This window comes from Malurus melanocephalus, unplaced genomic scaffold (assembly GCF_030028575.1).
Source record: "Malurus melanocephalus ecotype Western Australia unplaced genomic scaffold, MMel_1.1 scaffold_6, whole genome shotgun sequence".
Lineage (NCBI taxonomy): Eukaryota > Metazoa > Chordata > Aves > Passeriformes > Maluridae > Malurus > Malurus melanocephalus.
Window position 1 is genome coordinate 962,794 of NW_026623238.1, and position 23,207 is coordinate 986,000.

The 23,207-nt window shown below is 35.9% G+C and overlaps 1 protein-coding gene across 2 annotated transcripts in view; it reads left to right on the top strand.

The window, feature by feature from the left end:
- The window catches only part of KIDINS220 (kinase D interacting substrate 220), a 75,243-nt gene extending 59,386 nt beyond the window's left edge, over window positions 1–15,857 (top strand). Inside the window, exons 25-29 of one of the 2 annotated variants that reach the window (XM_057371592.1) lie at window positions 1,140–1,250; window positions 8,418–8,564; window positions 10,355–10,453; window positions 11,339–11,587; window positions 13,479–15,857. In XM_057371592.1, coding sequence (XP_057227575.1) covers window positions 1,140–1,250; window positions 8,418–8,564; window positions 10,355–10,453; window positions 11,339–11,587; window positions 13,479–14,747 — 1,875 coding nt within the window. In that variant the 3' untranslated portion in view covers window positions 14,748–15,857. The remainder of the gene's footprint in view (window positions 1–1,139; window positions 1,251–8,417; window positions 8,565–10,354; window positions 10,454–11,338; window positions 11,588–13,478) is intronic. The other variant, XM_057371600.1, reaches the window with a different exon arrangement.
- The last annotated feature ends 7,350 nt before the right edge of the window (window positions 15,858–23,207 follow it).

The following is a 23,207-nucleotide window of genomic DNA, read 5'->3' on the forward strand; positions in this document are numbered from 1 at the left end:
CAGCTAAGAAAATGGAACTGTTTTTATTTTCCATACAGTACTTGAAGTTGTAGCATATGCTATCTACATAACTGATATACTCAGAAWTTAATTCTCAGTTAATTTAGAGCTGCTTCTGAATACAGAACRTTTTTAGTCCTTATTGGCAAATCTAAAATGGAATATTTCAATAAACTGTACTCCTTCCTAATAGATTCCCCCTTGAGTCATAAAATTATATATTCTATACTGAGTTTTTGTGCAGTAGACTAATCAGAATCTTGTCATGTGCAGAAACACAAATCAGATAATATGTTCTCTTGTGAAATATCTGGCTAATGCAATTTTGAARATGCTATATATAGAAACATCAGAAATCAGTAATGCAGCCATTGTTTTCAGATTTCTTTTAGATTTTTGTGGTGTTTTGTTGGTTTCTAGTTGTTTGGTTTTTTTTTTTTAATTTTGGGAGTTTTATTAAGAACTGGTCAATAAGTTGAAAGTAATGAGTGCTGTAATTCTGCTTTTAGTAAAGTCTTAATTAACACTGTCCTTTAAAATGGTATTTGTATTGAACAATATGCATTAATAGATTTCCAACAAAAGGAAGCTCATATACTATCTGCTATAAGAATCTGTTCATGGGTTTATAAAWTCTAGCATTTGTGCCAGCCCTCAGATTGGGTGCCACAAATATGGGAAGTTCTAGTGATGCTATTATGTATCATACTTTTTGTTTACTTGTCTATTGTGAATGATTCAAAGTTTTACTGATCATCTGATTCTGAATTCAGAAGGACAGAGAATGAAATTGTCAGAATTATCCTTAAATTATCCTTTACCCATATTGAAAACAGACATTAGAGTGTAGCTACCAAAACCATTCTGACTCTGTTCCTCCAGAAAACTAAACCAGAGCACCCATTGGCTTGGAGGGAAAATGGTGTCAGTTGCTGAGAGATTTTGAGTAACTCACTTCAGAGYTTTTGACTGAATTCTGTTCAATGCAAAAAGTAAAGAAAGCTATTAGTAATTGCTCTTTTTTACTTATAAAACTTGACTAGAAGATGTGTTTTGTTGTAATGATTTTTATTTTATTATTACATTTTGATTTGTGTAATTGTTTGTCCCTTTTTTGTTACACTTTTTTTTTTCCATAGCCATTCTTTGCCCCATATCTTTACATGCCAAGGTATTACCCTGGCAGTTCTCATCTCATCTCACGTCCACCACTAAAAACGAGTTTATCCAGAGATCAGAACAATGGCCTAGTAAGTATTTTGAAGGGTAATTCAAATACTAACCTAGACAATAAATGTAGTGAGTAATGAAAATGAAGGTTATTAATGATGATTCTCTATTAGACAAGTATAAGCTTTATATTATAAATTCTTTAAGCRTAGGTTTTATTAACATGTAATGTAAATGTATTTTGTTTTAACTTTAGAAATTCCTTACAGAGGAAAACCAATTCTAGCATCCATGTATAAAGATTAGAAGAGAATGACCCTTGATACTGGCAAAAAATATTTTAATGAAAATGCCAGCTGTACTATAGTACCAAAATAGATGTAGCGATATAATGGTATTTGTGTGAGTGCTACTTGTAAATTTATGTTCAATTTTTGTTTAATAATATGTCACAAATTCCTTGATGTATCTGAAGAAAGTAAAATTATATCCTTCAGTGTTGGAAACAATGCTTGAAACTGGAAGGTCAAATTAAAGTGTTAAATATTTAAAATACTTAAGTAAAACAAAATACATTTTATATTAAATATTTTTGCAAGTACATGTAATTCAACTTTACCCATTAGAAGGACAAAATGCACAAACTTTTCTAGCATCCTATAGAATAATAAATATCTAATTTAGCAATATTTATTTTAATGCAGATGGCTGTTCAAATGGAATTATGATAAAAAAGGAAAGATAAAAATGGAAAAGCCTCACTTGTTGGTCACTCTAGTTCTAGGGTAGTGATACAATGAGCAAGGCTGTTAAAAGGTGGTAAAAACTTTAATCACTTAAACAAATGTGTTTCTATTGAATTATGTATTATTATGAGATCACTCTCATTCACTGTTTATGTCATAATTTTTGTTGAGCCCTTGATCATTTTACCCAAACCATAATATTTTGTTGTTGTTAGGATGTTATCAAGGAGGATGCTGATGAGGGGCTTCCTTCACCCACAGACCCCTCAATGGTAAATGAGTAGTCATGTGGTGTGGAAATTTTAGCATCTCATTGCTTTTTCAGCAGTAATGAGTCTGCATTAATCGTAACTGCAGTTCACTAACACTGCATCRGTGGCTTTGGTGGGCAAATAGAGTAGTTGAAAACTAATGTAGCTYGTGAATGAATTTAAGAGCTAATATTTCACTTGTAAGATGTACTTTATTTTCCCCTGTAGTTTTCCCCTTGCCTTTCTCAGTAGCTGTGGTGAGCTTTCAGTAAAGTGTTGTGGTAGCTAAACAGAGTGTGGTCATTCAGTGCTTACATTTTAGAAGTAATTGTGTTTTTCTGCATCAGTCAACCCTCTTGACCAACCCTWCTTCTTTAGTTGGTGACATAAAGCTATTGCAGGTAACACAGTATAAGGCAACTTTGATAGAAATGGARAAAGAAAACATTACTGCTCATAAGCTTTTCCTTGAGTCAGAATGGTAATAGCTTTGTTTTCCATGACTTGTTTTGTTCTATGCTATGTATTCACACAAAGATGTCATCTTCATGGTGTATGTTTTAACTCTAATTATGGTAATCATGATTTATACCAAAACATAGAGGTTAATGTGACTGTCATGATTCTCTTAATATTTGCTTTCAATAGTTGTTTGCAACAGCTATAGTTTGATTGTGTTTATTTTTTCTTTAAGTAAATCATTGCAAAAATATCATTCTATTTTTGTGCAGTGAAAATAAATCAGACCCCACAAGGTTCCAAACTGTATTTAACTGCACAAAACTTTACTGAAAAACCACATATGTGCAGTGCCATGGAAAATGTACGCTGAAATTCTCCCATGTCATTTGCTTTCTTGTGTGAAGGGGTGACTTTTAAGTAATTTTTCCTCCRGAGATACTGATGCCGTCCTTGTGTTTGATTCCTTATCTCAGTATCCCGTTCTTAGCCCAGACCTTTGATACTTCACAGTGCAAGAGAATTAAGAACTTTCTCATCAAAAGTGTTAGAGTGATGGTGGMAGAGTGTGTGTTCCTGGTGTGAGAAGGGACACAAGCCTGGAAAAGTGGGATTTAGTCTTGGGGCAAAGTAATGAAGCAGACCTGSAACTGTTTGCTCTTCTGGCAGCTGCTCTGAGTGTGTATCTTAAARTATAGGTAGGCTGCAGCTTCAAATAGCAAAGTTTTCCTTGTGCAAAATTTCCTATAAGTTAAGTAACCTAYTGCCTCTAAGTAAGAAAATGCAGGAGTTAAAACATTAAAAAGAAACTCCCTTTAAGATAATGATAATGGAGGATTTTATTAGATCYATTTTTAAATTTAATTTATCCTGTTGTGAATCTGTGTAGTGCAGCATATCAGGATCATCTACTTTTCTAAGGCTTAGCAATATTTAACCTATAGTGTAAATCTTCAAATTTTTTTTAAAACTCTTGGGCARTTGACAAGAAGGTTGATAGTCAGGATATGGTATGTGATATCTTATCAGGGTTTCATCTATTCTAAACCTACTTCTTCTGTCAACTTTATTTAATTTTCCATGAAAAGAAATAATATTATATTTGTGTTATGTGCTACAATTATCTGTGGATGATGGGAACAATAATTTCATCCAGCTCTTTAGGTAGCTCTTAATTGAGTTGTTGCTACTGTATAAATGATACAACTTTACTTATTAAATGGTTTGGTGCGTGCAAAGTAATTAAATAAACTAAAAAAAACTGCACAAAGTACTTAATGAACACCAAGATGTGTAATTGGTTTGGTGATTGAAAACAAGAGGAGCATGCACAATCAAAATTGTCTCTCATGCTAAATGGGCAAGGAGCCAGAAATGTTGCAACTGCTGTGTAAAATAGAGGATAARCATTGTTTTGAATGTTTGAGTCATAACAGGGCAAAAAAAMCAGGATTACTCAGGAGTATAATTTGTTTTCATACAGATCATCATTTCTTCTTATTGCATGAGTTGACAGAGCTTTGTGGAAGTTGTTATGTGATGTAGTTAAGGGTCTGCTGTTGTCAGTCTGATGTTGGAGTGACCAACTTCTGAAACTTCAGACCCTCATCATTASTCTCATAATATCCTTGTAAGTCTAGGTTAGCTTAGTAGAAATCAGAAATATTTTGAGAATAGTCATCCTGTATCAAGGATTTTACTTCAGCCACCTTCTATATTTAGATTCTGTTGCTGCTGATAAAAATTGTCTATCTCAARCTGTAGTTTACTGTTCTTTGCTGAATGGATCCAAACATAGATGTCAAACTGGTAAGTTGACCAAATACCATCTATTTAATTATATCAGCATGAAGGTGCATTGCAAATTTTAGGTTATCAGCTTGAATCGCTAATAAAAATAGTTTTAAGGTGCTGGTCTTTGACATCTGTGATGGAGACAAACATGCATTTCTGCTGGTTTTACTATACAAATKCTTATTTCTGAATAACTTCAAAAACCTCAGGTCTCCCTTTGAGGAGTTTGCAGCTGGGTTGCAGTGTTACCAGTTATGGAATKGTAACATAGAATGGCTCAAGAATCCCCTTTTATGTTAGAAATCAAACTAGCATTAGCAGTGCTTATCTGTCATAAACTTGATTTTGTGCTTTAGTTTGCACTGTTAACTTTGACTTCTTAGAAATGTATTTATAAATACATTTTTTCRTACTGCACTGAATATATAATCCCTTAAGATACAGTGTGTGTGCTTTGAATGAGAATTAATGTGGCCCAGAGCATGTAGTATAGATAAACATACAATACTTCTTAAGAAACTGGAAGTGCTTTTCAAAAGTTTGAGCATGAATGAAACTGTATGGCATGGGAGTTTCCTTATGGATTTTTTCAGTGCTTTTGTGTAGCATTTTTGTGCTTTGAATATTTGTTCTTAACAGAAATAACTTTTGTGTTCTGTAAGTGGTGATGGTTTGTTTTTGGGGCTTTTTGGGTGTGTGGGGGTGAGGGGAGCTGGCAGGCTTTGTTAGATAGAAGTTTGTGAAGTTATTTGAGATATATTGGTGGTATAATGTGAAATGGCAAGAAAATGTTTTATTGAAAGGAGGATGTTCTGTCAGAAACATAATATAAAACCTATAAGCAAAACAAAATTTAGCAAGTGTTAGTTTTCTTACAAATGCAAAATGAGTAGTCTGCTCATGAAAATAGTATCTGTGTAGCATATGCTAMACATATTTTGAAGACCTGTTTTAAAAGTTTCGTCATATTATGAAAATATCCTTTCTGTCCTAACCCTGATTTCCTGTGTATACTTCAAAGCATGTTCTCTGTATGTTCAATCTTTGTGATGTTGCTTTAAGCTGTTGTTTCTTTTAATTCTGTTTTGTCCTCTTCTCAAAGCTGTGTAAGTCTGGGTTAAACAAAAACAGACAGGTACAGCCACTTTCTGTGAATTCTCATTCACTTGTTTCAGAGTCATTCCAGAAGCTATCACACTGGTGCTTCATGCTGGGCTGTCTGTAAACTAATGCTCATTACTAGCCTTGAGGTTTGTTTTGACAAGCTGCTTTTAGCTTTTGCATGGCAAATACTTTTCAGACTAATGTTCTCTAAGCATCTCTAACAAAACCACTAAGGCTGAAAAATGTGTCAGTTTAAGTACAGTTTTAATTCACTTACATGATGACAATATCCCTAAAGCTATTACATTACTTATTCTTCAGAGAGTGCTTTTCATAAAGAATGATTTGGATTAATGTGCATCTATTTGAAACAGTTCACACTTTAACAAAAATAGTCTAAATATTTCAGCTTTTGCATATCTTTTTTATACACTGAAAACAGAGTTTCTAAACTAAGTCTTAATGCATGCAGAAAGAATGGCTTGTCCTTGATTGTTAGGAAAATATTTTGATCTGAAGGAGAACTGTTAAATTAGAAGTGTTTAAAACTTTCCTTCATTTATTTCTGGATATATCTTAGATAATGTATTTAATAGATTCTGAGAACAAATGCAATTGCTAACACATGTTGCTTAGGRATAATTTATTTTAGTAGTGCCACAATGTAATTTTGGCTATAACAGTTTCTTTTATTTTAATTGATAAGCTTTCTTTCAAAAAATAATTAAGATTTGAATTAACTTAGTATCTTGTCTTTGTTGATGTATTATTTAACTCATGCCAATAGTAAATAGTGTGTTTATGAGGAAATAATAGACAAAGCTGGTATTTTGAAAAAAAACTCACAGTGATTTTTTTAAAGAGGAAAAATAAAGATGTTCATAAAAGAAATATAAGATAAATAGTTTATGGGTGAAGCTTCATTCTATCATTTTCATCATTTTGGTGATTGGCTTATATCCTTGACATGGTACAGATGTGCTAAAAATTAGACTAAATTGGGACCTAAAATATGTCCTTTAGATGCCTATATGATAACTAATTAGGTATTGTAGGCACTTGATTAGAGAGAGATTGCAGAATCTGAAAAGTAGCTGTCTTGTCCTTGAAGAGCCCTAGTTTAAGTGCCTAGACTGGAGTGGAATTATAATGTTTAATTTTTATGCAGTAATTAAGGTAGATTGTCCTCCCAGAAAATGGGATATATCTTTTGTTTATTCTCCAGTTGGCATGACATTAAAAAAAAAATTATAAATGGTTAGAAGAACAAAGATTACTGCCCGGCTATTTCCAGGCAAGTGTGTGAGTTGCCAGGTTCAAATTCCCCACAACCTCCAGCAGTGTTCCCACACGAAGCTGATAGTTAGCCAGTTAAAAGTCCATTTCAAGGACATCTGGCAGAGAACTTTGGGGGAATTACATGTAATATAATCTAAACTTTGAAACTCAGAGTAGCTTAGGTGGGGAGTGTGCCTAGCCCCCCAGATCAGGATATCTTTGCTAACACTAAGTCAGAAATAACTCTGAGGTTAAATGGTAGTAGATAATGGAGTTTTGGATTGCTGCCTTGGAATTACCAGTTAAATAAATTCTTTGTAAATATCCTAATTCATATAATTCAGATAAGGTTAATGGCATTCTGTCATAATCCTTGGTTTTCATTAGCAGTATATTGGGATCTAGTAATTTATATTATTTCTGAAAGACTTAACAACTTTWAAATAATTAAATAAAAATGGGGAACAATATTGCAATTCTTGAAACCAGTCTTCCTTGGTGATTTGAGGAATATAATAAAACTTGATTCGCTGAACACTGGAAAATCAAAATGCACTTTTACATCCCAGGGTTTATGTATGTGATGATGACCTCTGAAGCTTTAGAAGCTCTTTTACATCCTCCCAAAATGAGCTGTTTGGTGCACAGTCTACARTGCTGAACCCAAAACTTCATGATCAGAAAAAAGGAAGGGTGAAACCTCCCTCACAGAGGGAGAGCATAAAAATACTTTYTGATTGATAGAACTAATTCTGATTTTCGAATCACTGGTGTAGCTGTGCACAGGTTCCCATCAAAGGGGAATGTGGGTTTTTTAAAAAAAACATAAATGTACTGTCTACCTGCAGATGCATTTGTTTTCATTTTCCACCCTTTCTTTGAAATTGCCAGAAGCTGACAACATTAACAGCACAACTCTTGTGTTACAGAGATGAATTGTAAATAATTTCTGCCTAAGTCTTRTCTAAGTTTGAAATACATGAGGCATCCTCATAGAATCTTGTAGGGTATTTGCTGTTTCTGTGCTGTGGTACACAGCCCCTTGGCTGATCTTGCATAAATGAGCTGAAGGAACCTCTGGAAAATGAACAGATATTCTCTGGAAAATGAACAGATATTCCTCCTAGCAGTTGAGGAGCTATCTTTGTTTTGAGTATCTTTGGGTTTTAGCCCATCTTTGTCTGATAATAAACCAGGAGTTTTTAAGACAGAAAAATCTAAGTAGTATCTGCATTACTGGAGAAAAATCCCAAGCATCCCAAAACCAAACTAACTACTAAAGCTAGGGGAAAATGTGTGAGTGAAAGTGCATTATAAATTGATTAACCTGTACTTAATATTTGTGGTTTTTAAGTTTCTTTTCTTAACATTATTTCAAAGGATTATTTTGTCACAGAGGCAAGACTCAAGATGCTGGTTTTTTTCTCCTATAAATACATATTATGAATGTTTCCCAAAATATAGATATGCTGGTAGTAATTGAAAATGCCTGTGGATTCTTATTCTCATCCCTTAATTTTAAAATGTGGTTGAACACAGCTTGATTTTTGTTAGCGTGTACTGTGAATTTCTGGGTGTACTGAATACTTAAACGTGCACATTTTCTCACTTACAGGGAGCAGGAACAGGCACAGGGTCAACCACTGGAGCATCACATGTGTCTCTGAGCACRATGAGTGTGGAAGCTGTGTGTGAGAAGCTAAAGCAGATAGATGGTCTGGACCAGAGCATGCTACCTCAGTACTCTGCAACAATTAAAAAGGTATCAGCTGAATTTCATTAATGTATTTAGTTCMTAAACATGGAGATATGCAAAGAAAGGGAAATATGTAGTTGCCTTTTTTCTTGATAATGTTTAGTTAAACACATCAAATATTAAAATAACATCCTAAGTTCTGTGCGTGACAAGTTTGGAGGACATTTTAATACATGCATTTATTTTTCAGAGAAAATGTGTTCTGTCTAAAAGGACACACAATCAGAAATGTAAAGGTGATAAGGCTGGTTGTTCTGAGAAAAGAAGCAAGAAAAATGTTTTAAAAATTGCCATGTGTAATAAATAAATAGAAATGGTTGCAAATGTATTCTATATCGAGGTAGTAATATCCCTTTCTTTTTCCCTGTGAAAAATTGTCGCATCTTKCCTGTTGTAAATGAGTGGTGGAGATGGTTCCATTTCTTTATCATAGTCCACATCTATTTGCTTCAGAAAAAAGTCACTCTGTGTTTTTCTGCCTTCCCTCTTTTCTGTGATAGATAYATTAACACATAATTGTTTTTTGCCCTTAAACTTTTTTTTTCACCATTCTTCATGCTCTTTTTACAAAGAAAGAAGGGAAAATATGAAGGTTGTCATTAGTGTTTTTGTTGAACTTGCTTTGTCCTGGAACCTATGATATCGTAAATAATACAGGAAGAATGTTGAGTCAAGGATTAAGAGACAAGTTTATMATAGGAAGCTTCAGTGAAGTTACTTAAAACAAGAAGTAGGATGTTAGATTGCAGGTCATTAAGTGAAGCTGCAAAAAAWTTCAGTTGCTTCCATTGCTCCAGAGTGCAAAAAGAATGTGCTTGTCAGTTATCTCTAATGAGATTCGTCTTATTTATATTCTTGCATTTCTTGCAAGGGATGTCATGTAAAAAAGAAGGATGAAAATGGCTGAGCCTGGTTTTTTCTTGGTTTGACTAAAACCATCTGCTGTGATACAGGAACAAAAYCATTGAGATCCCTCCGTATAAGCAGAGCTCTCAACTTGAGTCTTCCMTTTTCTGGCTGCTCTCTTAAGACATYGTTCCTCTTTTACATTCTGTCTGTACACTGATACATGTTATAAWGAGAAATACCTCTCATTGTTATGTAATAAAAATGGTTCTGTGTTGAATTCGGTGCTTTTGGAAGTTAAACGCTATATAAACATGCCAAATGTAAGGAATCACATTTCTAGAATATGGATGTTGTTTAAGTACTTCTGTGCTATCTCTGATTGATGAACATTAGAAAGAAGTCTAATCTTCTATCCCTGGCTRTTTCTGATGGTGGGAGGAATGTAAGGCTGTTCTGTGCAGAGGGGGAACTTAATGGGGGTAGTGCTTGATCTTACATGCCTCAAGCCAGAGGTCAGATAATGGCTGGGACTTCACTGTCTGATTGTCTTCAAATGCTTGGGTATCTGTAGTCCATTTGTGTTCTGATTTGGAGAAATTTAGGCAGGTTATTGTGGCTTATTGTCCCTGAAAWTTTCTACCACTTCTGTGTTGTTTCCTTATGTCTGTTTATACAACACAATTGTATTGCCTTTCATATACACATTTTTAATGGGTTTAATATTTCTRTTTTTTCCCATGACACATAGGTGTTTCTTGTCCATCAGCAATCATCAGTAATTGTACTTCTATAAAAACACATGGRTGTTATATAGAATTGGCTTAAGAGTGACTTTGGGAAATTCCACTAGTAGTCTGCATCCAACTTTACCTCTGCTTTTTAGTCTGCTACTGCCATGCTTTAAGTATTGTATCMACAATTTACATTATTTAGTTTTATCGTTTTAGGCAAATATAAATGGCCGTGTCTTGGCTCAGTGCAACATTGATGAACTGAAAAAAGAAATGAATATGAATTTTGGTGACTGGCACCTGTTCAGGAGCATGGTAAGACTTTCTGTTAAGTGTTCAGGTCATCATAAATTAGTCTTTTTCAATATAAATATTCTTTTCTTTCTGGTTGCTTTCTTGTTGTCTTCATCTTTAAGTTTGTAAGTATTGTCTTAAAACATGCATGCATCTGCTATTCTGTTACTTTCTCTTTTTGTCTTAAGCACTAATGAATGACTGGTTGCCTATAGATTTGCATCTAAATTGATCGTGGACTCTAAAAGTTTTGCCTCCTTTTTTTGTGGCATCTGGTTTTTTGTGGCATCTGTTTTTTCCTGTATGGATTCCCTCTCCAAATTGGCCTATTTTAATGAAATTGTCAGAACTCTTCTTGAAATCTCTGTCCTACCACYGAAGTTAGGGAATTCAAAGTGTATGTAATAATTAGTACAAGGAATTGGGCAGCCAGGCTGTTACAGTGYGGTTTATGCATCACAGAGAACTGAGTTTTCTCTTAAATATTTTTAGACTATTGCCAGTTTTCTTTCTTGAAATAACTGGGCATGAGTGTGTCTCTCGACTTTAAGTTAGTCTTGAAAACACTGAGAATGACATGATGAGATTTCWTGGTAGGTACAAAGTGTTTGGTTTTGCTTTAAAATTTGTAATTTATCTCTTACTAGTTTTATCAGGATTTAAGTATTTTTGTATCATATGAGGTCTTTCAAGTGTCTGAGCAGTAATAAGAATAATTTGTAAATACAAAAGAATTACTAAATTATTTTCCTTTGTACTTTTCCATGGTCACAACTGGACACACAGGTACACTTTTGCAGCTGTGAATTCCTTATTCCTATTTTTAATGGAATTCTTGCTTATCAATTTTGAGAACTTCTTCAATTTATGAAATTACATTTAAACTCTCTCTCTTTGCATGTTAAGATACTTGAGATGAGAAATTCAGAAAATCAGGCTGCTCAGGAAGATCCTCGTGGAGCAACGGAGCATGTGAYGAGTGCGATTCCTCACAGTGACCTTGCTCGCCGTCCTGGCCATAACACCGAGCTGCCTCACACTGAGCTGACAGGTCTTGCTGGTCAAGCTCCCTACACACTGAACTTCAGCTTTGAAGAACTCAACACAATTGGTCTTGATGAAGCTCCTCCACGCCATAGYAACTTAAGTTGGCAGGTATTTAATAGAGAAATGTATTCTGCTTGCTTACCTGTATGGAAAAGAGATTTTTTACAGTTTTGGATACAGACAGGTCAAGAAATAAATCTGGGATAGTTCAGATGCTTTCAGTTCTTAGTTTTGGTAAAGCCTAGTTCTGCAGGTGTGTAAGCTTTAACCCTACTCTGAGTTGAAGTCTTTAGTCTTTGCCATCTGAAAACTATTCATCTGTTCCAGTKATCACTCTTCGTGACAAAAAAACTAAAGATATCATGCTTTTCTCATCTAGCCTAGGTRGTGTYCTCCAAGACTTCTGTATTTTTGTAGTATTCAGGCTTTGTGTAATGAACTATTTTAGCTATGTGCTAACCAGAGGTTAGGCCATTCAACAAATATATTTGTTAGGTTTTTGAAAATAGACAACAACAGTGCTCCATAACATCAGAACCTTGTCTTGACAAAACAKAACCTGTTCATAGATTCCAGTATTGACATCCTACTCTAACTGTTRTTTCTTTCATAGATTGTGGTCAGTTTTCTTCTGCATCTTATGAGACCACCTGAAGTGTTGGATTTTCATTTGTCTGTCTTAAAGAAATAAGACAAATCAGTTGGTGGCTAAATAGTGGGTAGAATTTAAAAAAACTCCACCAAACCCTGTGAGGTGAACACTTTTCATCTCTGAAAGTAAATTAAAAAATCTTGAAGGTGCAACAAAATAAAAGGACACCCCAAATTCCTAACTATAGTTGATACTTTTAATAATCAACATTGTCCGTGAAAGTGGGTTTGGGATATCTCAGAGATAGATTTCTATCCCAGATACTTTTGAGTGTGTGCACACTGGTGTATATTTATAATTACCCTTACTGCCCATTTCCACAGAGTATCAATGTATRGGTTTTCTRGACCAAAGTGGCATTACTCATATTWATTGTATTTGAATAAACAGTGTTTYTGATGGTCATATAGTTATCTGAAGTTCAATCAAAGGAATGAGAAACATAGTTTGTCCTTAAGAAAACATTAGAATTCACCTGTTAGAATTTTTGTAGTCAATACTGATTCGTATTGCTTCTTCTCTGTTGTGGTGGATTGACCCTGACWGGGTATCAAGTGCCCACCAAAGCTTCTTTATCACTGCCYTCCTCAGYTGGGCAGAGGAGAGGAARTGTAATGGAAGACTTGTGGGACAAGATAAGGGCAGGGAGAGATCACTCACCGGGGACCATGATGGRCAAAACAGACTCCACTTGGGGAAATTAATTAATTACCAATCAAATTGGAGTAGGGTAATGAGAAATAAAAACAAATTCTAAAAGCAGACATGGGGGCAAAGAGGATTATGTTTGTCAGGAAAGTGATTTTTCTGAAATCAGGTAAGTGCAATGGAATTTTGCTGGGTTATATTGAAATATGTAAGGTGGAGCTCTTTTAAAAATGTTGTTGAGAGATGTTCAACATTTAGATGAATTCTTGCTTTTTTCTAATAGATGCTGTCTAATAGATGCTGTTTTGCTGTCTTTGCTAATTTTGTAAATGTATGAAATGTATTTGAAAAGCCCATTTTGACACACTAATTCAAGTTTTATAATTATATACTCAAAAGAGCTTCAAATGCACTAGATAAAATGCTTGTTTTGAGGAAATTTTCTGTTACGGGGACCAACAATAAGAATACTTTATAAGTTTTGTGTGTGTGTGTGTGTGATTGGTTATATGTGATTATAGAAAGCATATTTTAATTACTGCATTTATAATTTCACTTGCACAATTTTATTTGCAGCAACAAAAATAATAATTTAAGTGCATATTTAATGCTCTTGRGTTATTTCATTTAAGAAGATTGATAAAAGTAAAAATAAATAGTTAATTTCACTGTTATCTCTTTCTTCTTTCTTTTTTCCAGTCACAAACTCGTAGAACTCCAAGTCTTTCAAGCCTTAACTCTCAAGATTCAAGTATTGAAATATCAAAGCTTACTGACAAGGTGCAGGCAGAGTACAGAGATGCCTATAGAGAGTATATTGCTCAAATGTCTCAGTTAGAAGGAGGTGCCAGTTCYACCACAGTCAGTGGGAGGTCCTCTCCCCATAGCTCAAGTGCTTTCTATATGGGCCAGAGCACATCAGGGGGCTCCCTGCACTCCAGTGCAGAACAGGAAAAAGGAAAAGATGGTGAACAGAAACAAGACGATGGAAGAAAGTCCTTCTTGCTRAAGAGGAATGATGTTGATTACAGTACTTCAGGTGTTTCTACTAATGATGCATCTCCTTTGGATCCTATTACTGAAGAAGATGAAAAATCTGATCAGTCTGGTTCTAAGCTTCTCCCAGGAAAGAAGTCTTCGGAAAGACCAAGTATTTTCCAGGCTGCAGATTTAAAGCTTAAGGGAGTTACTCTCCGGTATCAGAAACTTCCCAGTGATGAAGATGAGTCAGGAACTGAAGAGTCAGATAATACTCCACTTCTTAAGGAAGGTAAAGATAAGAAAACAGATATCAAAATAGAGAAGCAGCCCAAATCTCCAGAACATGGTTCTGAACCTATTAGAACCTTCATCAAAGCAAAGGAGTATTTGACAGATGCCCTTTTGGATAAGAAAGATTCATCTGACTCTGGTGTAAGATCCAATGAAAGTTCTCCAAATCATTCCCTCCACAATGAAGGAGCAGATGATTCACAGCTTGAAAAGGCAAATCTCATTGAGCTTGAAGATGACAGTCACAGTGCAAAAAGAGGAATTCCACACAGCCTTAGTGGTCTTCAGGATCCAGCTGTGGTTCGCATGTCTATTTGCTCAGAAGATAAGAAAAGCCCTTCTGAAAGCAGCCTGATAGCAAGTAGCCCTGAAGAGAGCTGGCCAGCCTGCCAGAAAGTCTATAATTTAAACAGAACCCCTAGTACAGTCACCTTAAATAACAACAGTGCTCCAAGCAATCGAGCTAATCAAAATTTTGAAGAAATACAAGGTATCAGAGATCCATCTCAAATTATCCTGCACCCTGGCTCGGGTTCCAATTCAACTGCAGTTCAGAATGAGAACCTGAAGACGGTTGCTCACAAGCGAGGCCAGCGTTCAAGTTATAACAGGCTTTCAAAAGATTCATCAGAGCTCCACACTGTTGCAGCCTCAGAGGGGGCTGGTTTTGGAGAAGAAAGAGAGAGTATCCTGTGAAAGCCACCAGGTTAAAAAGAGTATGCCCATGAATTGTAGCTTTGTCAGTCTGTGGTTACATTAAGCTCTGTAGTTCAAGCTTTCAATATTGTTAAAGAAGGCCTAGATTATTTTCATGTTCTCTGAAAGGAAGAGTAATTTCTACAAGAAGCAAACTACTTGAGACCTTCCCCACATGTGAAAGCGGTAGTTGTCAGCATGGAAAACCAGTTCGTTGTAAAAACACTGTGCAAAGGTTTGGTCAGGGGCAAGTGTGACAGAAGTATGGTTTAATTATGAAAAGTACAATGTCATACTGCTTTTCTGTTGGGATATGTATTACTTATCCCTTCTAAACATTCTGTTAATTCTCCGTACTTGCAAGTACTGTTAATACTGTCCATCCTTGCCATTTGATGTACAAGATCAGAACATTAAATGTCTCAACCTGTGGCACCCTTACCAAACTTTGYGTTAATTTGTGAATTAATATGTGCAACATTTATTACATATGTTGAAATTTGAGTGTTAAAGTACTTGTTTGGCTAAATGTATGCTTTTGCTCTCTGTATGTTCAGTAGTTACTGTTGAATTTGTGAACTTTGGGTGGAGTRCTGGTAAGGTTTGTGAGGAACATGGTCTTGATGTGTCACTGGAATTGGCAGTTATTTATAAGGTAATACCTTATCATTGACTTAGTGGATGCATTATTTATTGTTGGTATGCAATTTTGCAGTCACTAAATAGATGGTCTCAGTAGATGCAAGCACAACATTAAAATGTTGTAAGGATAGAGTATGAATATGATGTTTGAACTTAYGATGCATTTGTGGCTCTGTGTGGTTTTTCCTTGGAACAGTGTTTATAATTTGGTTATGGAAAGAAAAATAAGCAATGTTTGGCATTTTAAAACTAATGCATACCTTTTGGAATCTTGTCAAAGCTGTACTCCAGTTTCTGTATTTCTGAAGTACAGTGTTTGAAGATTTTTTTATCATCTAAGTAATGTACCTGAATGATGTTATAGCACATACTTGTACTGTCTGGTGAAGTCTGCATGGTTTTGAGGAAGAATTGTTCAAGCTAAAATCTGCTAGTAGAAAGAAAATAAAAAACAAATTGGCATGTTGGGCTTGTGTCCAAATTTCTTTTTATTTGCCGTATTTTGTTTCTTCACTTGATAAAAATGTTAAATCCATGTTGCTATGGTTAAAGTACTTCAYAGATTTAATTTTTAAATACATTGAAAGAATATAATTATTAATACTAAATAAGCATCAAATGCATTTGCTAAATTTCCAAAGCTAAATGTTTCTACATGAGGTGCTGTAAGCTGCAGAGCAGTGGCCATCTCCCAGTAGTCCAGAGCAGTATTTCTGCTGTTTGTGGCAGTCACATGTGCTGGTAGCTCTGCACAGCTTTGCTTGTATCCCAGTGCATTTCCAACCAGATGCTTCCCAAGGGACTTTGTGGTCTTGGCCTTTGTTATCCAAATAAAGACAATGCATTTCTAGTCCAGAGTCAACAGAAAAACTGCCTTTATCTAGGCTCTCTGTTTTGTCATTCCATGGATGTCTTATACCTACAGGACTGGAGATGTGATCTGTACATTTCTGGATTCGGTTGGTGTGTTATTTGGTTGAATTAAGATTTATTCATCAGAGTGTTACAGAAGTACTGGAAACTTGTGTGCACTATTAAAATAATAGTTCAGCCAAAAAGCCTCCCAAAACAAAATCAGAAGCCCCCAAAGCCTGTGTAGCTTCATGATACTTTGCCAGATCTTTGGGAACAGTTTCTTTGGTTGGGTTCTTCATCTTCAAAATAGGAGTACRTTACTCTGCTTTCAGACATTTTTGGGATGTAAAAGCTTTTTACAGAAAGGTACTTATAGTCATTGTTTTGTAAGAGAGGGCAAGTGTAGCCTTCTTTATTTGAACATACACACAGGATTGATGAAAGATACCAGTTATTTAGAATTGTTTTGTCTAAGTCCTCCAAACAGATGAATGACAAATTTTCATATGATTTTGGAGTTATTTTCTTGTTAAAAGTTTTATCCCTCAAGTCTTCATAAAATAGCAGCACTGGGGTGAAAGAGGTGATTGAGTAGAATACTTTTCAGTGTTTCTGTCTTGTGTTCACTAATGTCATGTMATTGCTTATCATCACTAGGAAACAATAGTTATCAGCAAAGTGTCTGTGKAAGATGGCACAGGACTTAATGCAATTCTCCCTTTGGGTATGTGTATCCATGTCACACATTGGGTGTGGGTACCTGAAGTGATTTCAGTTCCAGACAGTGGCWCAGTCCGGTTTCATGGACTGCTTTAACTGTATTATATAATAATGCAGGCTGTAGTTCATGTCATCAAATGTGTTCATGGACTTGTTATTTATTGCCTTCCTAGCAAAGTTCCTAGAATTGGGAAATACGAATGCTTCATAGYCAGTTTAGGAACAACATGCCACAAAAGCTGGCTTTTACCAGGACAGTAAATATAACTCATTCTCAGAATCTGCTTGTATAAAAACAACTAGAAAGAGTACATTTTTCTTTTAAATTTTTTTTATACAGGTATTCATAAGCTAACAGAAGAAACTGGTAGTATGATAAAGGGAGAGAAGAGAAAACAAAGAAACAGTCCTTAATACAGCACAGTAGTAAGAAGTGTCTTTTAGTACATAACAGAAATAGATATTAGTTACTGTAAATGTTTAGTGTTTTTTTTCATGTGTAGAATATAACAGAATAACATTTGCAAGAATTAAAAATACCCTGCAGTTTCTCTACCAGTTTCTATGGCTACTTGCTTGCATAGTTGCACAATTTTTCGAGTTAAGAAACCATAAACAATTTCCAGTGTTGAAATACTAAATGTTAGCTCTGTACTTGTGGGAATCATGGAACTCAAAGAATTCCATGGAGAATGGAAATGAATGAAGAGTATAAAACAATAAGATAACTGCAAACTTATTTCTGGTACTCGCCACTTTCCAGAGCTCTTGTAATGATAGTTTATGTATCCACCCTAATTTTGGATGGCTGAACATACAGGAATTTAAAACCATGACTCTACTTTGTCTACTGAACCTTTAGAGCACAGTTTGGCTTGTCCTCATGTTATGCCTGTATAAGTTTGCATGGTAGGGTGAAAATAAATCGCTTTTGGAAGGAAAAACTGGATGTAAGTAACATTCCAGGTTTTATATGAGATTCCTGTGGCTGTTTGCCAGCCTTTTCCAGGGTTGCAGTTTCTGAGGAAGTGGAGAGGGAAATTGTTACATTTCAGTTGTAAAACTTGCAAGAAAAATGATGGTCTGGTAAAATTCTTGGAGATCTGGGAAAAAAGTTTCTAGTTTGTACCTGTTGTGATCACTCTGGGATGTCTGATCACCCCGTGTGACTTTGTCCATACAGCAGAATGTTGGTAAGTTTTCAGTCCTTAACTTTCTTAAGTTTTCCTTTCAARTACTGTTATTTTGGTTTCTTCCCCTTTTAAAATTTATATAATCTTTGGGAAGTTTTCCTGACACACACTTAACATGGGTTTGTACAGAATGCTGAAAAGAGGTGGTTTCTCTTGTGGTCTGGGGCTCAGCTGTTCACTTCTGTCAGCAGAATCCACAAAGCCTCTTCTTTACATGTGCAGCTCTCATGGGAAGCTCTCTGGACCTTGCTGTAAGAATATGGGAAGTTCCTTGTGTGGTCACAAGATAACACAAGCAGAGGAGCCACAGTTCAGCATGTTCCACTCTGTGACCTTGATAATTTTAATCAGCTTTATAATCTCTTAAAGGTTTATTAAACCTTCTAAACACATTACTAAGAAATTGCCGAAGAAAAATAATACCTGCATTTTTGAGATCTCATAAATGAAAACTACAGTGGTGATAAAATAGGAGTGTCCATACCAGGTGATGAATTTTCAGACATGTGAGAGAAAAACATTGTAGTAATTCATGTCAGATAAAGATTGCTTTTGGGATTTTGGTCTTTTGTGTGTTGTATAGGAGCTGTAATGAGGAGAACTTAGAGCAAAATTCCAATTCCATTTAAGCAGAGAAGATTGGAAAGAGTGTGCCAAAGTTAGATTCTGTTTTCTGGCAGCCTTGTGCATTGTATTTTCTAGATTTCAGTTACCTTTCTTAAGAAGGCCTATTTCATCAGATTAAGGACAGGGTGGAGGAATATTTTGCTTAGAATCTTTCTCGATGGGAATACAGAACAGTTTGATAAGATTGRCATTCACACAGGTTTCTGAATTTTAAAAACAGAAGAAAAAATGGGAAAATGGATTCTCAAAAAAATACATAGTATAAATATCAAACCATATTTCCAACCTTTGATTCTAACATTTTTTTTATGTGTGGGTCTGACTCCTGTGATACCCTTMATATTTTGGTTACGTTTTGGTTCAGAAATCTATGCTGTCTTCTGTAAAATAAGACTCAGAGCTACAGACTTCTTAACAATGTATTTGCAGTCACAAATGATTGTAGTTCTTTAAAAAAAGTGATTCTGACAACACCAAATGTTTGGGCCTTAAAAAGCATTAACAGGTGGTGTTCTTTCCCCCAAATTGTTGTGATGGTGACAGTGGATAAACTTCTAAAGGAMATTCTGTTGTTCAGTTTCCTTCTCTTAGTTTATCATATCTTCGGGTCACCTTTTTCTGAAGAAGAAAGAAAAAAAAATCCCTGGGTATTTTAGAAGTACAAAGTCTTTTGGAGGAAAGAAAAGACAGGTAAGAGGTTGTGTGACATTTTTGTAGCAAAAGGTTATAAATGAGAGTGGTGCAACCCACCCACAAAAGTCAAGAGTAAGCCAGATTCTTGTTAATGGATGCCTTGGGGCAGATTAGAGTGAAAGACACAGAATGATTGGTGTTTGTAAATATATGTAGGGTTTATTGCAGAACAATTTGCAATGGAAAGCGGGTATGCACCCATTTTGGTTCTTATCTATAGTAATATGACAATATACGCTTAAAATGTATAAGGAAGGGAAAAGTGTATGAAGTTCTCACCACCAAAAGGCCTGGCTACAGCGCTTGGTTGTTGCAGTTTTAATGTCTGGTGGTTGCAGACCATTAGGTGGTAGGAGGAGTTGCATGAAACAACATCTATAGGGCTTTCATCCACTCAGGTTCAGGCGGGAACGCGCAGGTACCTCCTGTGGCGGAGAATTTCACGCTGAATGGTGGCTGTGGATGAATGTTGTGGTTCACGGGACCCTTGGGAAGTCTTTGACACCTTCCAAGACGTTGGAGCTCTCTCTTAGGTGAGCCAGGTCGAGTCCATTATGGYCCATCAGCCGCGATGGAAACCTCCRGRCTGAGCGTGAATGTCCCGGTGCTTCCCCGGCAAGGGAGGTACGGATACCGCTGCAGAGTTGGCTTTAATAAGGACAAAAAGGCAATTGCCGTCTCCAGGGTTTGCCTCTTTGCTTATCTCGTTCAGCACAGTGGAGCCCGTAGGGCTGTGCTCGCCCTCTGCACCTGGGCGGGTGCTTTGCACATCGCCAGCTTGTCCCCGAGTGTTTGAGCTATCAGCATTCCGGTCTCTTCCAATATCGCTTGTGGATGCATTCTTCTCCCCAGCCCTGGCATGATTGGACAATAGCACCCCTTTATCTTATCTCGAGTGCCTGTCGCTTTCCARACTCCAGTCTGTAGGCAGATTCGGGGTGGGGCAGGCTGCGGTGGTCACAGCTGCTTCTCTGAAGTTTGCTGTGGCGGGCAGAAGTCCCCCGATGATTTTAACAATGTTTAATCCCTTAACCATTTCAGTTTCTCACAGAGACCTGGTGCACATTTCTTTTGAAGATCATCTTCCAGCAACAGAGCTTACTTTTTGTTATGTGAATTCCTGGTGTTGCCRTTACACAGCACAGTGTTCAGGGTTCTTTCATATTCCAGGTCTGAGTACTGACAYTGCATATCCTCATTGCTTCTTACAGAAGTAACCTGGATTGCAAAATTATCTTTGTGAGTAAACCAGAGTATCTGTTTATCATTACTAGAGTACAATAAGTTTGTTTTTTTATGAAAGAGAAGGGGAGGAAAGGAATGCTAGTGGTGCATTATAGAATTTTTATTTCTGTCCAGGATTTCTCATGGTAGAAAACAAAAGGAAAAGTCTGAATAGTTTGTRTATGTCCCTGGAACCTAGAAATAAAAACAAAGGCATAAAATATTTACTGTGGGGAACAGTTAAACTAAAATGGAAATTTTGTGATGCCTTACTGCCTTGCCTCAGTAATTAAGCCATAGGGAAGCAATCAGCAGAGATTTAACTTTTTTTGGTTTTGAATATTTCTTCTGAAATAAYGTGATGGTTTGTGTGGCTTAAAGCAATCCATATTCTTGAATAGGTTTACATATTGCAGTAGCGTCCAAACTTCCTAATTTGTTATAGTACTTTTGAGAGGCAGCAAAATTTCCCTAGCTTCATTTTGGACACCAAAAATCCTTTCCCACCTCAGCTGTGGTAGAATACAGAATTACATGTATTTTTTAGGAGAGTCCTGAGCTTTCATCTGCCAGTCAAAATGGATTTTTGTTGAGAGACCACCTTTATTTTATACTCATTTAAAGAATAAGAAACCGTGAAATGTAAATTGAAGATTACTATTAAATTAACTTTTTCTCATTACCCAGCTTTTTTTTTAAATCCTTTTTATGTTCCCTATTTGACTATAAATCTTGCAGCCTGTTTATTGTCCTCTTCTTTTAGCAAAATCTTTAGATTCTTGCTTTGAATGTCTTGGACTTGCCAGTCATTTGGTACTGAGTTTATATTTGCTTTTCCTCGTTGGACGTGCTCCTGTCCTGCCTTGCCCCCACTGCCTGTTCGGTGCACGGGTACATCGTGTACTTGGAACTGTTTCAGTTCTGCCTCAACACCTGACTCGTAGTAGTTGGGGCTTTGGTTGCTGACAATCTGACTTACCTTCCACAGCTTTTTCATGATAACCTCAGAACTGCTGTATGCTGCAATTTWTTCCACTTCAGCAATGGCAGAAAATGCTGTTGTACTGCAGTGGTGGTGGTGTTTTTTTGCTTGGTTGTGGATATTTTATTGGTGGGGGTTTTACCCTAGGAAGGTTTTGCAGCCTAGGTAGGCTCGAAGTTCTACAAMAAATTTTTTTTCTCACTTCTCTCATCCTCTTCCTCAGGTCCTGGAAAAGTCACAGGATATTAMATGTCCATGGTCCACAAAACTGGTTTTAAAATACATTTTATTTGATATCTTTATTGTGGATGGTATTGTGGACACATCTAAAAAAAAGTGCACTAATTTATATCTGCCAATGGGAAAAAACCCCTTTGAAATTATTTAGTGGGGGTAAAATCTGCTTCTTTGTTTCCTTGCAGCTATTCCTGGTAAATAATCAGGCAATGATTGCTCGTAGGATAAGCGCGGTTGTCAGCTCATCTGCTTTCTAAGTAGTCTGTTAAGATTCTAGAAGAACTTTAAGGTTGCATTCAGGATGGGGTAATTTTCCTCATGGTCCTCTAAGTTATGCTTGATAATATAGGTCTGAGTGGCTCTGCAWATATTGTTGTCCAGGACATTTTAGCGCTTACTTTCAAATAATCTGAAGAATCTGAAAGGTTCTACCTTTTTTTAAAGRCTCAAGAGTCAACCTTTGGTGTTCTTCAGGTATTTTTACTCTGAAAGATAAAAAGAAATCTTGATTTTTTTTTTATTTTCTGCAAAAGACAAATCATCAAACCATAAGCCTATTTAACCTCAAGACATATTTACACCTTTGGAATATAAAAGAGGGCTTAGAGGTTTTGTTGTTCCAAGGATGCCTTCTGGTCTTAATTTTCAACATCATCTTTTCAGTAGCTTCTTTCAAGGTGTGACGAGGAACCATGAATAATTTCCTCTGTTTTTACCATCTGTGCTACCTTCTGCCTCTCTTCCATCTGATGACAGACTAGCTCAGCTTCATCAGATCTTTTTATATGCTAATATGAACTGGAGTRTTTAATTTTGTTGTCCATGGCTACAGTGTTCAGTATTTTTTTTCTTTTTAATTTTTTTGTCTTCACATCAACTTTCAGGCTTTTTTGTGCAGTAATTTCCTTAAGCACCTGGTCGTACTTTGCAAAACTGAGATCCATAGAACTAATTTATCTGCATRCACACTTTACTCTCAAGCAAAAAGTACAATGGTGATTCATCCTAGATTTGCAAGAGAAGGTATTTATGCTTAAAATTCAAATTCAGGAAAGTAGTCCCACTTCTGTAATTTTCCAGTATGGGAAGGGAACAGTTACATTATTCTCATTTCTGAAATTATTYGGACTTCCAGAAATAAATGCAGGTTAGTTTTGTTTGGACTAGTAGTCTTTTAGCAGAGAGCTCTCAGTGCTCATCTGAGATGAGCCATGACTTTAATGTGAGCACCTGGTTTCTAAAACATAGGTTAGCTCAGGTTCTGTCAACCTGAGCTTTATGGTTCTT